We start from the raw sequence: 21,380 nt of genomic DNA, 5'->3' as shown, positions 1-21,380 counted from the left end.
CTGGAAATAAATTTGGTTTTATCAAGAGAATCAACAGTAGAACTTCATGCCATTTAAAAGCTGTCTTTGAATGAGAGGTCCACACTGTTAATGCAGTACAATGCAATAACAATGTCAAAAAATTTTGTAGCATTAATTATTTATGTTAACTCTTTGTAATCTCCTCTTCCACAAACACAAATATGGCAATGATTGAAGGTTTAGAATGTGCAGTTAAAAAATAATTTTCCCACTTGTTTCAATGAGCTACAAGTTCAAAATAATTAATATTCCTTCAAACAATGCTTTTGTTACCACTGCCAATAACTGACTTCTTAAGGAAACGTGTCAACTTGGGTAACACCTTACTGTGTCATATGTATATGTGAGTGTGAATGTCCTCAACCACTGAACAAGCAAAGGAACCCGCCGGATATGACACGTACGTCTGTCAAAGGTTAAAAGCAATTGGGATGAGAACAAGCAGACCCTTTTCATTCAGTGGCAGGACGTGCTCTGTGTAAACGTGTGTGTGTGTGTGTGTGTGAAGGGCCTGAGAATCAGAGTGATGGGGCTGTGCGGAGGCCGGTGCCCTCTGACCTTCACAGCTACGTCCTCAGTCTCGGTGGGGCGCAGCTGCCGGCGCAGGGGCTGCTCATAGTTATCCATCTGATAGCGTAGTGGCTGCTTCCTATTTCTCTGCACAGACACAACCAGAGAGAGAGAGAGACAGAGTGAGAGAGAGAGAATCTGAGAGGTCTGCTCAATAAGATAATAATGATAATTATCAAAATCAAAAACCCTATTCGATATCGAAGTTGACTTGAAATATGAACAACTGCAGCTTCCATACAATAGACAGCAATGTGCACCCTTTTTTCAGAATGGAATTATTGGATGGCCTGCCCGCCTGTCTACCTGCCTACCTCAAGACCTGCCCAAATGCATGAGCATGTTCACATGTGCATGTGCAGAGTATGTCATTTGGCTCTACACATACACACACACAGACACACACACACACAGACAGCTGAAAGGTAGTGAGCTAGGTTCACAAGAACAGCAGAGAAAGATACACAGGTACCTACAACAACTTGCACTGCTGAAGAAAGAAAGAAAAGACAAAAGTAAAAAAGGTTTTAAACAAAAGAGGCTGGATAAAGCAAGAGGTCAAACTAGAGTGAGTCACTGTCAGTTTTGGCATCATTGTGGCTTTCTAATGGTGGCGAAACCTGAGAAAGTTGAAAGGCCTGGAAAGCAACGCCAAAGTTGCTATTTTTCTGTTGGACAGGTAATTATCTGATTTGTTTTGTTTATGGGGGAATTTGTAATTTTCCTGAATTATGTAGCCAGTGTAGCTAGCTACTTATGTTGCTACCTTGTCCAATATGTATTAGTCCAATGCTAATATTAGCTGACCTGTAGGTGTAAAGCAGCTAGCTATGTTTATCTTGTGTGTAATCTGTGTGTATATGTTCGTAGGCTGTGTGTGTGCATGTGTTTTTGGGGACTGTCTACGGAAAAAACAGCTGAAAGTAGAGGGTGGGATTTTTTCGGTTGGATTTTTTCAAAACTAGCTTACACCTTCTGGTTTCTACAAAATCACCTACTTCATCTTTTAACTTAGCTAGACAGAGATGTAGAAAAAGTCTAGCTATTCACTTACAACAGCCCAAACCTAGCAGGGAATCGGATGTAATGTAGAGCAACCAGAATACAAATTTTGATTCAGGTTTCAAAATACATATTTGAAATTAAGCATTAGGACTGGCATATAATAATAATTATCAACATTAAAACATGGAAAAATATACTGATATGATTTTTGCATCATCACACAGCCCTATGATCTGATGTGAAAAAGTTGTTGGAACTGTAGAAAGCTTGATTTCATGAAGTCATAAGAAATTTTACGACCTGCTCTTAGCCCTAGCCTTTACGATTAGCTTTCCATAAGAGCCGAGTACACTGAAAAAAAAGTTGCTGAATTTAAGTGTGTACATTGGTTCCACACAAATGAAATCTGGTACATCAACTAAAATTACGTAAGTTAATTTAAGTACTTACACATAGTAATAGTATCTCAGCATCCTAATTACTTAAGATTAGATTAGGACCCTAAGAGTTTTTCATCCACACACATCTGCATTTATACTACTACTCCTCTTCCTCTTTTTTCTTTGTCTTCCCCCTTCACTCTGGCCCCCTCTCCTCCTCTGAGAGAGGGCATGTGACAGAATTTCCTCTCTCAGGGAACAGCTGAGGACATGCTATCCACACTGGGGTCTGGAGGCACTCCTCTTTAGCACGTTTATGGATTCTTACTCAGCTCAAGAATCACACCCTCAAACACACCCTGATACAATCTCCGCTTACAGCCTGGATCAGTGCACCTACAGACGGGTCAACACTTTCTGGACGCCTGAGACGTCATGTTTGAAATTAAAGCTAACAAAAGTAGCCCATGCTAAGTTGGACCTAAGCCCACTGCACAGTTCAAGACACTGGACAAAATCTGACATTTTTGCAGTGTTCAGAACAATTGTTGTGAACAGGATTTAGCCTTTGCTTCAGATTGTACAAATCAAGTTAAAATATCTCTATTTACTTGAAATTGAAATTGAAATGACTTCTTTAAATCAATAAACATTTCCTTTAAACTGTTCCAAATAACCTTGTTTTTTCAAACGTGAAAATAAATATTTTGGGTGTATCAAAAAAATCATTCACTAAGGGGTGTAACGGTACACTATATGTCCAAAAGACTGTTCTCTGGAGTGATGGAGTTCCATCAAATAGCCTTCAGACGAGTTGGAGTTGGGTTTGTGATCCAGAACTAATCATCAAACATCAGGACCTGACCTCACCAATGCTCTTGTGGCTGAATGCAATCAAATCCTCACAGCAATATTCCATTATCTAGTAAAGCCTTCTCAGAAGAGTAGAGGCTGATACTGCAGGAAAGAGGTAACAAACTCTGTATTACCCTATATATCCTTGATTTCAGAAGAAGCTTTGGATGAGCAGGTGCTAACTTCTGAATAAAAACTTTATTAGTATAGTGATGCAATTTTGTTGATCTATAACCGGCCATCTTTAGTCAAAGCCAAATCAAAGACACAATCCATTAAAATATCAATCATTTAACAGATAGTTCTGGTTCTGAAAACCTGAATGGCTGAGCCACATCGGCAGCATGTATGTGAGCGACAAATCAGCTAAATTCTGTACTAATGCACCAAAATATTAAAAAGTGTTCCTTGTATAGACCATGGAACATGGTACTGACAGGTGATATAAGTCAGATATAAGCATGTATATGTAAACAGCCCCAAAACCATGTTAAACATACCCAATGCAAGAACCTGACTTTGTTTAAATGAAAGGCAACTATCTTCATGATTATATGATTAAAAATCAAAACAAAATTACTTGAATATATAATATGTTGGGCTAATGAAAGTTCTATGCTCTAAGGTTATACTGACCATTCATTACTAGCCCAAGTTAAAACGAACAGAAATGCCATGACAGCTAAATTCATAATTTTGTGTGATTTTCTCACAACGCCATATATTAAACTTGCTCTCAGAGAAATAGTTGTCTGTTTTATCCCTTGCAAATGCTTGCGTTTGATATGGAACATTAGCTAGTGGTTCTGAACACCACTATGAAAAGTGGTCTCAAATATCACTAATTTCAGCTGTGGTTAATTTTTTGTAGGCCTGTCTAGTGGAACCAATTGCCTATTGCACCTTCATGCATACTGTTCAATGTTCCTCAATAAAAAACTTCCTGAAAATAGACATCCCTGTCAAATAGGAACTTAAATTAAGAACTTAACCTTTTTTTAAGCAATCAAATCGATCAAACAATTATTTCTTCACAATTAATCATTTACATCCCTAAGTGATACAGTTTTAAATTGGATACAATGTTTTGAACATTCATTTTTTCAGTTTTTTAGTACTGTATTGAAATTGTCATACCCTTGCTAAGAACAAAAAGATTGAAAACATACAATGTCAACAGTCATTTGCTTATATTAGCCTTGCAAAGACAAAAGATATGAGAAACAAAGATATGAGACATTACATCTGTATTGTAACATCCAATACTGAGACATAACGTATGTATTTATTATATGAATAGACCATGACCCATTATAAAGTGATTAACCTGCAGCTGACATTTCACTGATAGCAGACATGTAATTCATATTATAAAAAGTGTAAGAAGCAGTGTGTTTGGGTAATCTGTGCCGGGATATGATTAAGAGAGTAGAATGTGTGTGTGTGTGTGTGTGTGTGTGTGTGTGTGTGTGTGTGTGTGTGTGTGTGTACTTACAGCCCCTGGGTGTTTCTTGTAGGACTCCAGAGACACAGGCATGTCTCCATTTCTCCAGCTGTCATCGCCAATCTCTTCGCTCTGCAGGAACTCTCCAAGCTTCTGAACACTTCAAGGAACACGTCAAAGACCATTAATGAGTAATATTACTGTATATCTCACTCACACACACTGACTTAAACTCATATTCATAAAATCAAGTAAAGTATAGGTGCGCACAAGGTGGGTTCACCTGTGTTGCGGCATACATCAGCTATCTTTTAGACATTTTGTGGAGTAATTCGCCAACAATATAATATTGTGACAAATAAAACATAACATAAAAAAATAAAAAACATAAGAGATATAAAGGAATGAAGCGAAGCCAAGCTTCTTGGCTGTGTTACTGTACTTGGCTATTGACAGTGCTGTCATGGGATGCAATGTTCACTGGTGCCAAAATATTTACTTCAATTTTCCAACATTAAAAAGTTTATTTTTATGGCTGGGTGCATGGTCGTATGATGGGCCCAGAGCTTGTTCTGCCATATCGCGGTGGGTTGCATGGGCACGCTCTAAAGCCTAAGCAGCGCAGACGAAGACCACACACCAAAGTAGGCAGTTGTGTGTGTGCATGACGTGGGGTTGAAGCGTCTGGGTCCTGGCAGGAATGACGCTAGATTTTGCGGCCGCAGGAGAACATGATATGAGTTAAAGCGGGTGGGTGCGGGCATTAATATTCAAGCCCATGTAGACCTCTAAGTAAAGACAGATATTTGATCTCAGTCCATACTCATGCTGATGTGATTACCTGACCAGAGCCTTGACTGCGAATCTGACCACAGTGGACAGCAGGAAGAGCGGAGTGACCAGGATGTGAAAGAGAGCCAGGGAGGCAAATGCCTCGGCTGGGCTCAGCCTGGACTGGCTAATGTATGCGTGAGTAACAAACGTCTAAAAAGAAATGTATTCAATTTAGGGCATTAAAGTGATTTATGTACAGATATGAGAACAGATATGAGAACCATTATGGCTGTCTTACCGCTAACACAGCAGCAATGGGGATGGCAGCATTCATAAATACTACAGAGAGAAACAAGGAAAAATGTGTTTTCTGCTGATGACAATGTTTCCAAAGCATGGCATTAGGTCAGACCCATTACAGGGATGACAGTTCCAATCAGCACAAGACATTTTGGGCCTGCTTACTGGACATGGAGGTGTAGAAGGCAAAGGTCCTGAGGCTGGTCAGCTCTTTGCCCCTGGTTTCAAGCACACTGTCACAGAAGATGTTCTCCCAGGCATACAGCTTCAGCAGCTTTATGCCTTTCAGGATCTCTGTGGTCTTTTTCAGGCGATCTGTCGAGTAGTCCTAACAGAGGCAGAATTGAGATCAGTGTGATTCTGTATGAATCATAAAGCAAGTTCCACTGCCTGGGTGTAAAAATAATAGAAATCCAATATGTTTGACTAGAACATGTGGATTAAGCTACAGATGAAAAAGCAAGAACCCTCTCCAAAGCACTGGACCACACAGACAAGAAGATTTACCAGCGTGCTTTTCTGTGTGTCAGCCAGTTTGGTGGCGATGAGGTACTGAAGCGGGGCCAGCAGCACGATGACCAATGCACCTATCAGAGCGCTGAACCCCAATAAATAATACAGCAGGATCACACCCATGATGATCTGAGGGGGGGATTAAAGAGCACATCATTATCAGACAATACAGTAAGAGACCTACATTCTCTGGAGTGATGGAGCTCCATGCAGTACCTTTGGAATGAGTTAGAGGGAGCAGATCTCACTAATGCTCTTGTGACTAAAAGCAATCAAATCCTCACAGCAATGTTCCAACATCTAGAGCCTTCTCAGAAAAGTAGAGGCTGTAGCTCTACTGAGCTCAGAATTAGTTTCAAACTATCTCTGTACTAAATCTGGTTGCACCACAAATCCATTAGTCATGGTCCGTAAGCCATTGCTACTTAACTGCAATTAACTAATGTGTACATCACTTTAACATGATGATAAGATGTTCAGAATCTATAAACGCACCACCATGGAAATGTGACAGCAGCTTGAGCTGTGTCACGCATCCGGCAAGTTCTCAGAAAGACACGGACTCCATCTCCCAGACTCCTCCGGGAGATCACATGACTGAGATACTTCCCTCAGACCCGGAGTCTGGCTCGGACTCCATTGCCCAGAATGCTTTGGGGAATCACATGACTTCTGACTCTCTCTCTCTCTCTCTCTCGCCCTTATCAGCGCTCACAGTCACCTGAATTCTAATGTGTATGACCTGTGTGTAGTCATATGACTCATAGTTTAGTTTATAAGTTAAGTCTAGTTGTGAGGTATTGTTTCTCTATAAACTACTGAGTGTTCATTCCTGTTGATGGAATCCTGTTTTTTTGTTTGACTATTTGCTTTGTTTTTTGACTCTGCCTTTTGTCTAATCCCTTCGTACTCATCTTTCGCCTTGCCCTTTTGTGTTTGTTTGCCTAGTGTTATGCTCATCATAACACTTCTGCTGTGTTTTCTGGATTTGACCCACTCCTGTTTTTTGATTACGTTTTTGGACTGTGATTCTGAAAGTAAAGCTGCTATTGTCCTTTTTATCCGTGAGCGTCTGGTTTCTGTTGATTCGTCACAAGCTGACTTTTTCCATGGAAAAAATATCTAGTATAGAAGAGAATGATGTGTACAAGAACTGAGTAAAACTGAATACTTGTAGCCACTGCCTGTTTATTCTTTAATATTTCCTTGCAACAACCATGTATGCAGCTCTCTCACTGAGCTGGAGATGTGGGTGTTGGCTTCATGTTAGGTGTTAAAATGGGACTATGAGTAGAGCTGTAAAATACAGCACATAGCATTTAATGTTTTTAGCTTAACTATCCAAAAATGTGATAGATTTTATTTTTAGTGCTTTCTATGTGGTTTCCATTGGTTTCCCCAACACTTACCCCTGCTTAGGGAAGGTGTGAATATTTAGAAGATATTAAGCTCAATGTAAAAACTAGCTTGTGTGGTGCAACTTATTTTGATTTATTAATGCATAAACCTGAATTTAGTAAACACTCATGTAACAGCTAGCCTATGTTTGAACTTACGTACAGCTGGTGCAACCAGCCCAAGATGTATTAGGATGTAGTTTTGTACCTGACTAAGGACACAAATAGATAAATTCTGCCAGAACAAGCATACGAGTTAAGGATGAAATTGTTGTACAAGCCTTTGTGCATGGAAAATGCAAAATGTGTTTCTCTCCCTCCCTCCCTGTATTTGAGGGAAGATTGCACAAAAACGGATGGAAATATTAAAATTGCAGCTGATTACATATTCTCTTTGATGTACCAGTGATTCAGTGGGCAGTTCTGTGTGGAACCTACTCCAGGTATAAATTAGCTGTAGTGTCTCCAAAGCATATAGTTGGGAGATTTCCTATAAAAATGGAAGCAGTCGTAGCAGCTAAATGAAGGCATGGCCCCCAAAGAAGTGCTGAAAAAAAATTATCAGTATAATAAATTATAACTCAGTTATGCAGACTCCCAGAGTTGACTTAGTGACTCCTACGACACGGATATACCCAGACCTAAAGTGTAGTTACAATTATAAAGTACAATTACACTCCTGCAAAATGTTCTGGTGGGCCTTTTTTAACACCACTATATCTTCATCAGTGAACTTGCACTTTCTCTTTTATTCTGAGCTTGTTGACGCCTCCACTATTTCACTGCACAGCTTGAGCCCTGTGCCTCACAAGTACAGCACAGAACAGGCAGTCTTATGTACAGCTTGAGTGATTAACTACAGCCTTTGTAAGCTAAACGTTAATTTCAGATGTCAGGCGAGCACTTACTGCGACTGCATCAACACACATTTTCTTCTTATGGGTCTCACACACACACATGTGGCCCTCAACATGACTCATCCTTACTAGTCCAAGAGAATTTCAGAAGGGTCTGTTGCTACAGTTTACAAAGTCACTGGCCTACAATAGACCTTTTAAATTAACATACTTCAGTTACCTGAACAGGCATTGCCCACAAATTTGGGCACAAGAAAAGGAACCACATCAGCTGGTTGGTCTCTATAGCAACCAGGTTGTTGATCTGGCCCAAAGTCATCTCTCCCATGGACATGTTAGAGGTGGACAGACGCAAGATTTTATTGTAGATCATCGCCTGGAAAAATACAACCGTAGGTGAACGTTATTTAAAGTAAGCAGAAACTAAACTGAAACTAAGCTGGCAGCATCTCCTAAAGAAAAACTCTCCAAATTAATTCTGTGCTCACAAAGTAAAGGCTTTATGTTAACTATGAGGAGACAAAACAAGGTTCAGTGCACTGAGTGATGCAGCATTCACTTATTCATTAATAGTTTGATATTGTTGTTGCAATCTTGCTGCCTGTAGTCTACTTACCAGCAGCGCTCCTCGTAGGTTGATGCCAGTTTCTATGGTTACATAGTAAGATGCCTGCAGGAAGGTGCGCTGGAGCACCAGAGCGAGGAAGAGAAGCACAGCCAGGACGTATGTGTTCTGCAGCAACTGCGTGGAGGACATGAAGTACACTCCGAAAGGCAGATCCTCTGTCTTACAGGGCCAACATATAAAATAAGCATTTATAGTAAAAAACACAAAAGACACAGATCTCCTTGGTCAAAAGGGTTGAACATCATTGACAAAGTTCATATTATACAAAAAGCTTTATATTTTCAGCTATTCATATTGTAAGGAAAAGAAAAATGATGCAAGTACCACTTTGACCTTGCTGTTTTAACAATATAGTCTTTAATGTGCAACCCCTGGGTCTGTCATTGTGCTGGCATAGTAACAAAGCCTCACTTAGGGAATTCACACTGTGCACATTTTTTGTCTAATTTTAATGTTTTTAAAAGGGACTTTTGAACTGAATCAGAATCATGACATAAACTAAATGCAATGTTTGATGTCTGAGACACTGCTTTTTTAACAGTCCATTTACAGTGGAAGGGTACTAGGCAAAACGGTCCCCAAGAAAACTTATTTTTTCAGATTTACCACGACTGTCAACATTACATATAAACGCTCAGAAGGCACGTGTAGGTTCACTGGTCATTTTGGATGGCAAATAAAATGACTATATTTGCAATGTCTCAACCATAGAATATCTCAACCATAGAATTATTTGTGGAATTCCACTTTAAGTGCAAAAAATGTACTGTGACAAACATTTCCATCACAGAACATCAATGTCACTGATGGCAATCTGATCGAAAGACTTCTTACATGGAAACACATACCACATTCCAACCATAAAAACACATTTGCACTGCTTTATCAGTACTGTTGCATCATTGGCACATTGTAGTGTGAGTATGAGAGAGTGTGAAGTGAGTGGGGAATTTTCCATGTCACACAAATATGTTAACCCTCCCAGCCCCACTGTCTCAACAGATAACAGACCACCACTCCAACCACTAAAATTACTCAATTAACTACAATACCCATTATGCAATTCTGTCTGCAGTCATAGTGATGTCATCTTTTCTGTCTGTGATCACAATCTCTATCAGTATCTCCAAACAGAGGGTTATTATTTCACCTAATAAACTTATTAGCATTTATCTTCCATCGCATGACATGATACATGATGGTAACCGTGGTGAGGAAAAAACATCGCGGCGGACGTGTGAGAAATGTTTATATACACAAGTCTAGACGTGTGGTATTGGCACTGTAGCCATGACTCTTGCTAACGGTGTGGATGTGATGTCAGAAGTGAATCAGGGCTGGATGATCGACTCCCACTGATAACATATCAGTCAATGAGCTCATACGTTTTGCTAGAACCCTGTCATAATTTGGGCGGACTTGACGTAGGAGGTGGGAAAGCAACAACAACTTGTCAAATACAGAAAAGATTTAGCTGATAGTGTTATTTAATTATGTAAAATCAATTTCAGCTAGCACAGTGGAATCAATGCATGGAGTGTGGAGTGCCTGTGGGCTCATATGGGCTTGGTTGTACGTCCTATTTTTAATGCTTTTTTCAGACATTGCAATGTATATAACACATTGTTTGAACACTTTTGTCTATTACTAGATATAAATATCAGTACAATGTATATATACAGCATGAATAACATACAACTGTGTACATTCCTCACTTCTGCAACTGAACTGTAATGACAAAAAAGAAGTGTCATCACACATTCATCGTAATGAAAAAGTACAGGACTGGAGTCCCCCTACTTTCCACCTTCTAATTTTCTCTCCCTTACTTGCCAACTTGGTCCTAATAGAAATATGGATGTCAAATGTGTGTCAAACATTTAGATTCTGGCTGATTTTGCTTAGTAAAAGTTTAGTTTTTAAATGTCAGTGTGTGGAATCAGTTCCTTGGAGTTTAACGTGAGGTGGCTGCATTGGACAATAACTCTAGACCGTGTCGAGCTCCAGTCTTGGTGGGCCAAAACACTGCAGATTCCAGCACGCTTCCTCATTAAACACACCTGATTCAGCTCATCATCTAATTAGCATGGCCTTCATGAACTGAATTCAGAGAGTTAGATAAGGGTAAACACTAATCTCCACAGCACTTTGGCCTGGAAGGTCCCCAGTTTGACATGCCTGCCCTAGACAGTGTATTCCACAAACATAGGTGAGTCCAGTATGGACTATTACTGCGATGATGCGGCATAGCATGTGCAAACAAGTCAAACCAACACACCTTGTTCATTCTGACGACTTCTGTCTTGTTCACCAGGTGTTCCACGATTCCCGAGATGCAGAGTGGCCCGGCAAAGCCCAGCAGGTCCGCCATGTAGCGGAAGGTGCTGCTGAGAAGGATGGGGCGACCAAAGGCTCGGTACATGGCCCTCCAAATGGACGGTGATTTTTCCAGATCTTCTGCATTCTGCTGTGGACCAACACACATACACAGCAACTAATAAAGAAATCAGCACTACTATGAGGTATGGATGGCTACAAGTTAGTCACATTCATTTTTAGGCATCTTTATTCATTGGCCATGTTATCAGGTGCACCCACCCTATAGGTGCACTCTGTAAGTTTACCTACTGCAGCTCATCTGTTGTGGCATCAGTCCCCCTCTACTCCAACCATCAATAGAAAAGGACCACCGCAGGACCACAGTTGACCAGATATTGTTTAAGTGGTAGACCGTTCTTAGCACAGCAATGACAGTGGTTACCATGGAATTGGCATGGTAGTATCTGGTCAGTGTCACTGCTATGAATTTCAGGTTACCGGTGATCCTCAGGTGGTCCTTTTCCATTGAGGGACAGGGTAGAGGTGGCCTGATAAATAGTGCAGCAAGAGATGGACAACAGTGCATAATGGTGGACCTTAGAGCTGGACAATATGACAACATTATATCACTATCGTGATGAATTTTGTTATTGTGATGAACAATATGCTTTTCTGAGTATATTGTGGATATTGTCAGTATTTAAAGAACGATGACCAACTGCATGTTTATTACAAAGAAAGAATAGTTATTCCAGTTTAACTGGATTTAGTGTATTGTAGTATGTAAAACACTGAATAAAAATGATTGTGTACATAGTTTTAATGGCAGTTTTTAAATGTGGTACTACTAGTGCATTGCCACTGCACTGCATCTAGAAGAATCATGATTTTTGCCATATTGCCCACCCCTAGTAAACATGTAAAGAGTTGATGATAATTGCTGTATAAATAACTGCGATTGACAATTTATCTTTTTTGTTTATTGTATGCAACTATCAAAGTAGAAGACTAAAGTGACTACCCTCTAAAGGTGCTATTAACAAACATCAAATAAACAAACATTACTCACCGCTGCCCTCCAACAGTGCCATTACGTGTCTCAATAAATGTGTTTTCTCTTTTATTTACACGTATTTGCATCAACCCAGGGAATGAAAATGTGCTTAATTCTGTTTCTTGTGACTATGATTGTGAAAGCTAACAACTGTGATAAGATGATTATGTAACAACTGTGACTGGCTTATAGTGTATATTTACAATCTTTCATTAAAAACAATAATAAATATAATATGATGGGATTTACAGCTAATATGTATGAAGAGCTGCCTCACAGACTGTGCTATTTGAATAAACAGCCAAACACTAATGTGGCTAAAATTACATGCAACATCACACTTAGTATTAGATCATGTCACCCATAAGTCTTCACAGTTTGCCACAATCAACAAACAATTTTGAGAAGTCACAGTGATCTCAAATCTACTGCCTCACCCTCTGCTCCTCGTAGGCATCTTTGAGTCTAAGGTAGTTGGTCAGAGCCCTCATGGCAATGGGCAGTTTACCAATCTTCTTTAGTTCAATGGGCCTCTTATGAGCACCGATGATGAGCGGGTTCATCCACCAGTACGTGGCCTTGGAGAGGAGGTTAACGAAAGGCTGGAGGAATCGCACCCCCAGATCCTGCAGATCCTCTGGGGGTTTCACTCGCTGAGGGCTGGCAAAGAACACATACTTCTGCGAGGGGAAAAGAGAGAAAACATGAAACTCAATGACCAAGTATACTAAAATGATTTATGGACACGAACTGCTTGGCTTATTTTAATTGCCATCATTTATCTTTGTATTTTGTATTTATTATCACAAGTTACACAACTAAATCAAGTAAAAGCAAGTCCAGTTTTACGGACTTGTTAAGTTTTATGGCAAGAGGCGTTATAAGAGCATTACAAATATTTAAATTGAGAAAAACACAAAAATCTTTGGAAAATCCAAGTTTTTCTCTCAGACATGGATTAGGGTTATTTTATAGTGTTTCAGTACATCAATCATTTAAACAAGCTTAACCTTGATATGTCAGAGCATATGCGTCAAACAAAATCTGTTTAATTGAAGTAATTCCACTGTATAGCCCATCTAAAATAAACTGTTACACATCCATTCCAAAGAAGTGTTTTTGCTTTATTTATAACTTTTGACAGTGACCCAGGAGGCACATACCCTGACTCTGATGACATTGACCTCAACAGCCATGAGCAGGCCATAAAGCACCACCAGGAGAGCAGTGATACAGAAACGCAGATGCTCCACACCTAAGCCTTCTTCAGCAAATTTCCACAGCTTGATGATTTTAGTGATGAATGCCAGCACCCAGTAGATGAACAGTGCTGCATGTCGAAGGAACAGACGGTAAACCTCATCAAAGACATTCACAAGCACCAGAATAAACTATATTTATAGTGTGATCCGGTGAGGACTGTAAGCAGTCTGAGAGCTTCCGCACTAATCATAAATCTGATATCTCTCAGCTACCTAATAGGTTACCTTAGGTAAACCCTACATGATCTATCATTGTTCACCTTCTATTTTCCTTTTTTTGTAATTTTTTACTTAAAATTTCCCCCAACATGTATCACATTGTTCATTACAGCCTGACAATAACCACAGTTCAATAAATGTAAGGTGACACTATGATGGAACTCCAAAAGACACTCTCTAGTAATTTCTGCCTCTTTATATGTTTCCTCTATTGATCATGAGTCACTGTGAGAGGTATACTAACATAAAACACTAGAATTTGGCTTCTAAAGTTCATTCATGTGTTCCCTGGAAGATGCCGCTTACCTAGAAGTAGTTTAGGGAAGTTTGCAGTTTCAATATTGTGGTAATACACTACTGATGTAGTAGCTGCTATGAAGCCCATAAATGCAGGCAGAAAAAGGTGCAAGTGATTTGACTTCATCCACCTGATAGAAAACATGAAAGCCCATATTAGGTACACACACACACCCACACACACACACACACAGTACAGTGGAACAGCACAAGTAATGCTATGGGCAAATTGTCCAGCAGATAAAAAGACTGTTACATTTGCAAAAGGAAGTCATACTAGTTGTGTGATCTGTTACTCATTGCATACAGTACTCTGCAAATGTCAGTGATTAAGTTAAATCAATTCATTTTCAATCAAAATGGCCATTATGTATAAGTTATTAATTTTTCAATAAATATTTCTGAGGAAATGGATATAACACAATCCATTTGCATAACAAAGGGGAAATAGATGAAGGTCAAAGGAAAATAAATAAAAAAGCAGGAGTTTCCAACACTGAAGTTTATAAAATCTTTAAAAGATATAAAGAAAATGGGACTTCTAACTACCATGCAAGATCTGATAGACCACCAAAACTACTCCCGCCATGTAAACATCATATAAACAGTACTTAAAGCTTTCATCTTTGAGAAATTTGAAGAAAATCAAGCTCTACTCTTGCTTCAGATCAGACAAAATCCACAGAAGCTGTCTATCCCTCTGCTGTGAGAAGACAACTCAACACTATGAGTCTGAATAGATGTCTAGCTGTCAAGAAGCCCTTACTGAGAAAAGACAAAAAAGGAGGAAAATTGGCAAAAACAAAGAAGCTGTTGCTGTTCCCTAAAATAATGGACAGAGTCCAGACATCAACTGTTGAATGTGCTTGGGATTACTTGGATCATGAGAAGCAGAAAATACAACCAACTTCTAAGACTGAATTAATTGAATGTGTTGAAAAACAAAAAATCAAGCTCATAATAACAATGGAAGCTGCAATAAAGGGAAAGTGTGGATACATTAAATACTGAAAAAATCATATGTTAAACACATTTCCTGCTTTCTTCCTGATGCTGAATAACTTGCACTTAATGCCATTTTGACAGGAAATGAAATAAATGGAGAGTGGAGAGTTTTACACAGTACTGTATATGTATGTTTGTGTGTGTGTGCATGTGGTAAAGCGTACGCGTTGGAGACGATTCCCTCTGCGATCTCGCACACATGCACAAATAGCAGAGTGAAGGTTAGGATCCAGCGCAGATTATGACCAGGGAAGTGCAGCCAGGTGTTGTGATGAATCTGCACCTTCGAGCTCTGACTGCCCCAACCTACAGACACACATACACAAACAGTTATTCTCTGACATTAAGTACCAGTCAAATGTTTCGAATTATACCTACTGTTATTTTACAAATAACAATGCCTTCTATATAGATTTTAAATACACCACATGGACACTCGACCATCACGCCTATATGACTTGTTGAACATCTCATTCCAAAACCATGGACATTAATTTGTCCTCCTTTGCGGCTATAACAGCCTCCACTCTTCTGGAAAAGCTTTCCAGAAAACTGGGAATTTGTGTCTATTCAGTCAAAAAAGCATTTGTGAGGCCAGACACTGATGTTTGACGAGAAGGCCTGACTCACAGTTGACGTTCCATCCCAAAGGTGGTCCATGTCTTTAGTCTGAAGTCTGAAAGCACATAACTGTCTAAAATGTGTTTGTATGCTGTAACATTAACATTACTCTTCACTGAGCCCAAACCCTGAAAACAGCCCCAGACCATTATCCCTCCTCCACCAAACTTTACTGTTGGTCCAGTGGCAACATGCTTTACACCACTCCAGTCGATGTTTGGCATTGCGCATAGTGGTAGAGCTGCTCAGCCATGGAAATTTTATGAACTGACTTCATGAACTGGTAGCATCCTATGATCCTATATTTGTCTATGAAGATTGCATGGCTATGTGCTTGATTTTATCTCCTTTAAGATTTGCTTGCCACATTTAAAATACAGGGTATTCTGGAAGTTAATGTTACAAAACGTGTTTTACATTATTGAAAACTGATTGATTCATGCAGTTATTCTAAACTTTAGTAATGGGGCATTTTAGACTGGTAGTGTATGCTGGATTTAAACCTTGGTCTTGAAAAAGCTGTAACGGCTTTCAAACTCACACCCACACATTCACACACACATACAAACACATAAATCTCTAACCTCACCCTCTTACTTCTTATTTGACTAATATGAAGGGCCACTGGCGGTCTGCTGTGATGAAGCCCATGTATAGGCACGAGACAATCCAGTTGTTTCTCATAATTACTGAATAACGCCCAGTATCTGTTACTGACTAGCTCATATTCTCTCATTCACTGCTTATGTAATAATTAAATGTCACCACATCCTGCTATGGGAAACATTCTTATTTTCTCCTCAGGACAAGAGATGACATGTTAACAAAATGAATGGGAAACAGCCCAGGGATCTCTCACAGTGAGACAGCACCATGTAGATATTAAAAAAAAGAAGAGTCAATTAAAGGACCCTGAGGGACCAGAACAAAAAAAAAATACTGGAGAGAGAAAGAAGTTCCCATTGAAGCCCCAGTGGAGTAGACGAGACAGCGCCATGGCTACCCCAGGTCCAGCTGAGAGTTTACTAACAGAGAGCACAATAAATACACATTAACAGACAGTGCTGTTGTAGTCTGCTGGTCTCTGGTTGCCATTTCCTTTATTCTGACCCCACAGACCCTCTCCAGTCATTTTTGAGTTTTTCCACTGTTGACCTACAACGCTGAGTAGCATCACTACAGCACAACTAATACCAATATTCAGCTAATACTGAGGGCCCACAAATCTATCAGTATTATATATGAACCCTGGCAGTGAGCGGTATGGTCATCTCTATTCTCTGGAAATCTCTACTGCTGTATTATGTTTCTGGCAATTTCAGTCTTATGCAAAGGTTTAAACGCTGCTGGTCAAATGACATGTTTTGTTGATTTTCTAAGTGAAGATGAGTTAACACATCCTCTACAGAGAACACTCCTAAAGAAAAACCAATTGGAAGGATAACCATGGTTTATTATTCTAGGATGTCTATTCATTTTTAACAAGAAATAACATTTAACAGCCTCCTTAAATCTGAAGTACTTTTATTGTGCAAAGTAGTAAAAACAGAACTGAACGATATATAGATAAACCCTTGGTGCATACACGCTAGCACGCAGTACGACTTCTCTGGGCCAACAAAATTAGTGCTAAATGTTGCTTCACATCCAAACTTCTCTCATTTATCTCATACGTATGTCCCATACGCTCTTGCGTCTATGTCCATCAGACACTGGATATTCTTCTTGGCTACAATAAACATGCCTGGACCTCAATTTTTAGAAAAAATCACAATTTTCAATTTGTGAAGCTGGTAACATCATGTAATCAAACCTGATATTAGCGAGTACACAGAAGCAGCCCATTTATCAGCCATATCAGACATGCAGGGCCATTAAGCACGTTCACCACCCATCAAAAAGCAGTAAACATGTGCATGATGTCAGTGTTTTCACAAACATCCATTCATGTGAAAACACAAATAACTACGTTTTTGAAATCTCCATCCTGGACAGCATTTAACAAAAGCTCCATTTACAGTAACCTAACACACTGTTTCTGTGTAGGCAGGAGGCTAAAGCACAGACAAAGAATCAGAATCAAATTCGCTTTATTTTATTAAGGAATTTGTCTTGGTGAGTGCGCAATGTTTGAAATGTAACATACTGAACAGATCAGACAAGCAAACACATTCGTAACATATATTTCCATATTTATAATAAGGGACAAACACAATAAAAAAACAATAAATAGAATAGAGTAATAATAAAGGGCCAATGAGAAAGGAGATAAGAGAAGTGTGAATGTCTGTACATATGCAAATATCAATATCTATACATATGTAGATCTGAGTAGACATATAATAACTATTATATACAGAACTTTACAGAATGACATAAACATTTGTAAAAGAACATCTGTACAGTTGTGCAAATCAGCATTATGCCACAGAGGAGTTATACTGTAAGAGAAAAATGGAGGTTAGGTTCAGTTTAACTTTAAGTGTAAGGTGTCCACTGTGGTTAATAGGCGCTACAGCTCTGGGGAAAAAGCTGTTAGCATGTCTGGCTGTGCTGGTTTTGATAACCTTGAATCTTCTACCAAAGAGAAGAGGCTGGAAAAGGTAATGTCCAGGATAAGAGGGTTCAGCTCTAATTTTGCCAATATGCTTTATTACCCTACTGTAAAGTAGATGTCCTGAAGCGTTCATAGACTACATCCAATGATCCTCTCGGCTGCCCTGATTATGTGCTGGAGCCTGGCTAATACTTGTGAGGTGGAAGAACCAAACCAGATGGTTATGGATGATGTGACGACTCGATGATGGCTGTTTAGAACTGGATCATCAGGCTCTGTGGTAAGTTGAATTTCTTCAGATGCCCCAGCAAGAACATTCTCTGCCGTGCACGCTTGGCTATGGAGGTCACGTTCCTCTCACACTTCAGGTCCCTGGATATGGTGGTGCCCAGGAACTTGAGTGACTCTACAGTGGAATCCACAGAGACACTTATCCACTTCCATCTCCACAGTTTTTGTGTGTTGAGTAGCAGGTGATCACTGCTGCACCAGGAGACCAGCTGTTCTACTTCTTTTCTATAGGCATATTCATCACAGTGATTGTCTGCCAACCTCAGAATCTTTACAGCTGGTTCCTTAGAGACACAGTCATTGGTGTAGAGAATGAAGAGCAGGGCTAAGAGCACACAACCTTGTGGATCTTCAGTACTGAGGGTCCGGGGGTCTGAGATGCTTTTCAAGCCGCACCTGCTGTCCCTTGTTTGTCAGGAAATCCACAATCCACCGGCAGATGGGATCTGGCACAGACAGCTGGGACAGTGTGACCTGCAGCAGCTCTGGCACTATGGTACTGAATGCTGAGCTGAAGTCTACAAACAGAACCCTTGCATAGGTTCCAGGACTATTGAGATGCTGAAGGGGATCCAGCAGAGGGTTTGTAATGGCCTTCAGGTGGGCTAGGACCAGGCATTCAAAGACCTTCATGACTACAGAGGTCAGGGCTACTGGCCTGTAGTCAACTAGTCCAGTAATGTTTGTTTTTTTGGGGACTGGAATGATGTTTTGAAACTTGTGAAAACAGAACAAAGTTCCAGATTTGCTGAAGATCCTTCTGAAAAGTTGTGGTAGTTGGTCACAACAGTGCTTTAAGGTGGATGGAGAGACTAAGTCTGGAGCTGCTTTTCCCATCTTTTGTCAGCGAAAAAGCCTAATAATGATAAGCCGGGGGTAGAGGTGGGAGAGCCAGGGTGGGGGAAGGTCTGGGTGACTAGCAGAGAAAGGCTGAAGAATGTCTTTTGTGCATTCAAATCTGCTGATCAGGTGATCTCCTGCTTTTCATTCCAACTGCTGTTCACATTTACACTGCTGTCAAATGTGAGCTCAATTTTACACATCTTATGTTTTTCACTTTTTAAGTCATGCATAACCCTGTACTGTAGTCTCTGCTATTCTCCCTCTTTCATTCATGTGATGTAAATGAAGAACTAATCAAAAACAAGATCCATTGTCAAGGAAACTAGCTACTGAGTCACATTTCCCTTTTAAAACTCGTTAAAACGATGCTGCTGACAATGCACAATAAAAATTGCAGCTCTTGCCATTTGAAAACTCCACTCTTTTAAATTGGAATTTCAATATAAAAAGCATTCATCTTTGGCCTTAGCGGGAGGTGAGAGAATGTTGCACTTTCACTTGAATTGCAACTGAAACATCCCTGACCATTCCTCTAAAAGGGCTAACATAGTAGCTAACTTGCACTGTTGGTACATTGTGTTATCTGTGCTTATTTGTGGCATAGCAGTATGAAGGTTATGAAAAACTCATACCTTACGAAGAATTTCAACCAGTATATAGGATGAGCTGGTATAGCAGCCACTACGAATACAACCAAAATCTGATAAAGCACTTTGTTGGCCCACTTTTACATTGTTCTTAAAAGGTGAAGACCCCCACAGGACCACCACAGAGCAGCTATTATGTGGGTGGTGGATCATTCACAGCACTGCGGTGAAACTGACATGGTGGTGGTGTGTTAGTGTTGTGTCGTGCTGGTACGATCACAGGTCAGATACAGCAATGCTGCTGGAGTTTTTAAACACTGTGCCCACTTACTGTTCACTCAATCAGACAAAGCTTCCTTGATGGTCCACCCTGTTGATGCAGTCAGAGACAACTGTAGAACTACGAAGTGAGCAGTCAGTGTACATATAGTACAATCATAATTTAGTTTCAATCTACACACTGTTTCCATGAAATTCTTAATTTCTTTGTATTTAGTATGTTCCCCTTTTGCATTAATGACAGTGTGCAAGTTAAACAACAGCTGCAAGTTGATTAACTTCAACAAGCTTCTGATGAGTAGATCAAATCTACCTGAGATTGGTCTGAATACGATCTTCAATGGAAAAGATTACTAAAAAAATGTGACTTCTGTACAGATGCCTTAACATAACGAATGTTACAAATTTCCTTACATTTGAAAAGGGCTGGGCGATAAAACGATAACGATAAGTATCGCGATATAACTTTTCCTCAACAGAGCGATAAGACAGGTTCGATAAATCTTTGATATAATACACTATTCTCACACTTCCACGTTCTAGCGAAAGCCTTGGTGGCGTTTTCTACTACAAGGAAAGCAACACTACTCCGCTGTCGCCAAGAGAGGGCGCACTTCTGAGTTTTTCGACATGGTTAGAGAGGGAGGGGGCGACGACCAAAATGAGTTAAATGACTTTAGCAACGTCTGAAAAGTGGAGTTATACATTCCCTGTTTGAGTGGAGCGACTGGCAATCCGTTCTCCTGTGACCAAGTGTGAGTAACGAGATAAGTGGAGTAACTGTACTGTCCTATAGTGAAGTCACCTCTTTCCGTACATCCTAACAACTTTAACAGCGTTAAATCACGTCTGCTACACACAACTACAGCACTGTTACAGCGCTCAGACAGTCATATTTAAGTATTAGTGCATTCCCAAGCAACGAAAGTGAAAGAAAGAAGTGGGTTCATGCAAGTCACAGCTCTGACAAAAAGTAAACTGAGGAAGCTGTGGCACATTGGAAAGCGGGAGAACGCTATCTTTCCAGGCTATCTGTTTTTAGCAGCTGGCTAACTTGAAGCAGCGCTCCGTCACTCACAGCACAGAGAATTGATGATACTGTAGATCACACAAGACACAAAAGCACCGATTTCAGTTTAAACATACCTAAAAGGAGGACTCTGTTTGTCTGGTGTTAGATATATTGCAGTTCACCCCTTTAACTACTGCGATAGAATAGAGAAACCCAGTCGTCTGCCAGCTGGTGTCTGAATACTGTGATATGCTCTGACATGGATGCGGTAGGAGTGATGGCAGTAAGGC

The 21,380-nt window shown here is 40.0% G+C and overlaps 1 protein-coding gene across 7 annotated transcripts in view; it reads right to left on the bottom strand.

Moving 5' to 3' along the window:
* abcc9 (ATP-binding cassette, sub-family C (CFTR/MRP), member 9) overlaps positions 1-21,380 on the bottom strand; it is a 58,757-nt gene that overhangs the window by 29,799 nt on the left and 7,578 nt on the right. For 5 of the 7 annotated variants that reach the window (XM_036576983.1, XM_036576986.1, XM_036576981.1 and 2 more), the window contains 13 exons: positions 15,065-15,206; positions 13,905-14,026; positions 13,281-13,447; positions 12,555-12,797; positions 11,023-11,211; positions 8,733-8,903; positions 8,337-8,492; positions 5,857-5,991; positions 5,515-5,677; positions 5,348-5,388; positions 5,117-5,259; positions 4,327-4,435; positions 580-678 (listed from right to left, as the gene is read on the bottom strand). In XM_036576983.1, coding sequence (XP_036432876.1) covers positions 580-678; positions 4,327-4,435; positions 5,117-5,259; positions 5,348-5,388; positions 5,515-5,677; positions 5,857-5,991; positions 8,337-8,492; positions 8,733-8,903; positions 11,023-11,211; positions 12,555-12,797; positions 13,281-13,447; positions 13,905-14,026; positions 15,065-15,206 — 1,880 coding nt within the window. The remainder of the gene's footprint in view (positions 1-579; positions 679-4,326; positions 4,436-5,116; positions 5,260-5,347; positions 5,389-5,514; positions 5,678-5,856; positions 5,992-8,336; positions 8,493-8,732; positions 8,904-11,022; positions 11,212-12,554; positions 12,798-13,280; positions 13,448-13,904; positions 14,027-15,064; positions 15,207-21,380) is intronic. The other 2 variants (XM_036576984.1, XM_036576988.1) reach the window with 1 other exon arrangement.

This window comes from Colossoma macropomum, unplaced genomic scaffold, assembly GCF_904425465.1.
Source record: "Colossoma macropomum unplaced genomic scaffold, Colossoma_macropomum, whole genome shotgun sequence".
NCBI lineage: Eukaryota > Metazoa > Chordata > Actinopteri > Characiformes > Serrasalmidae > Colossoma > Colossoma macropomum.
Note: the sequence above shows the minus strand (reverse complement) of the source record. Positions and strands in the feature narration are given on the sequence as shown.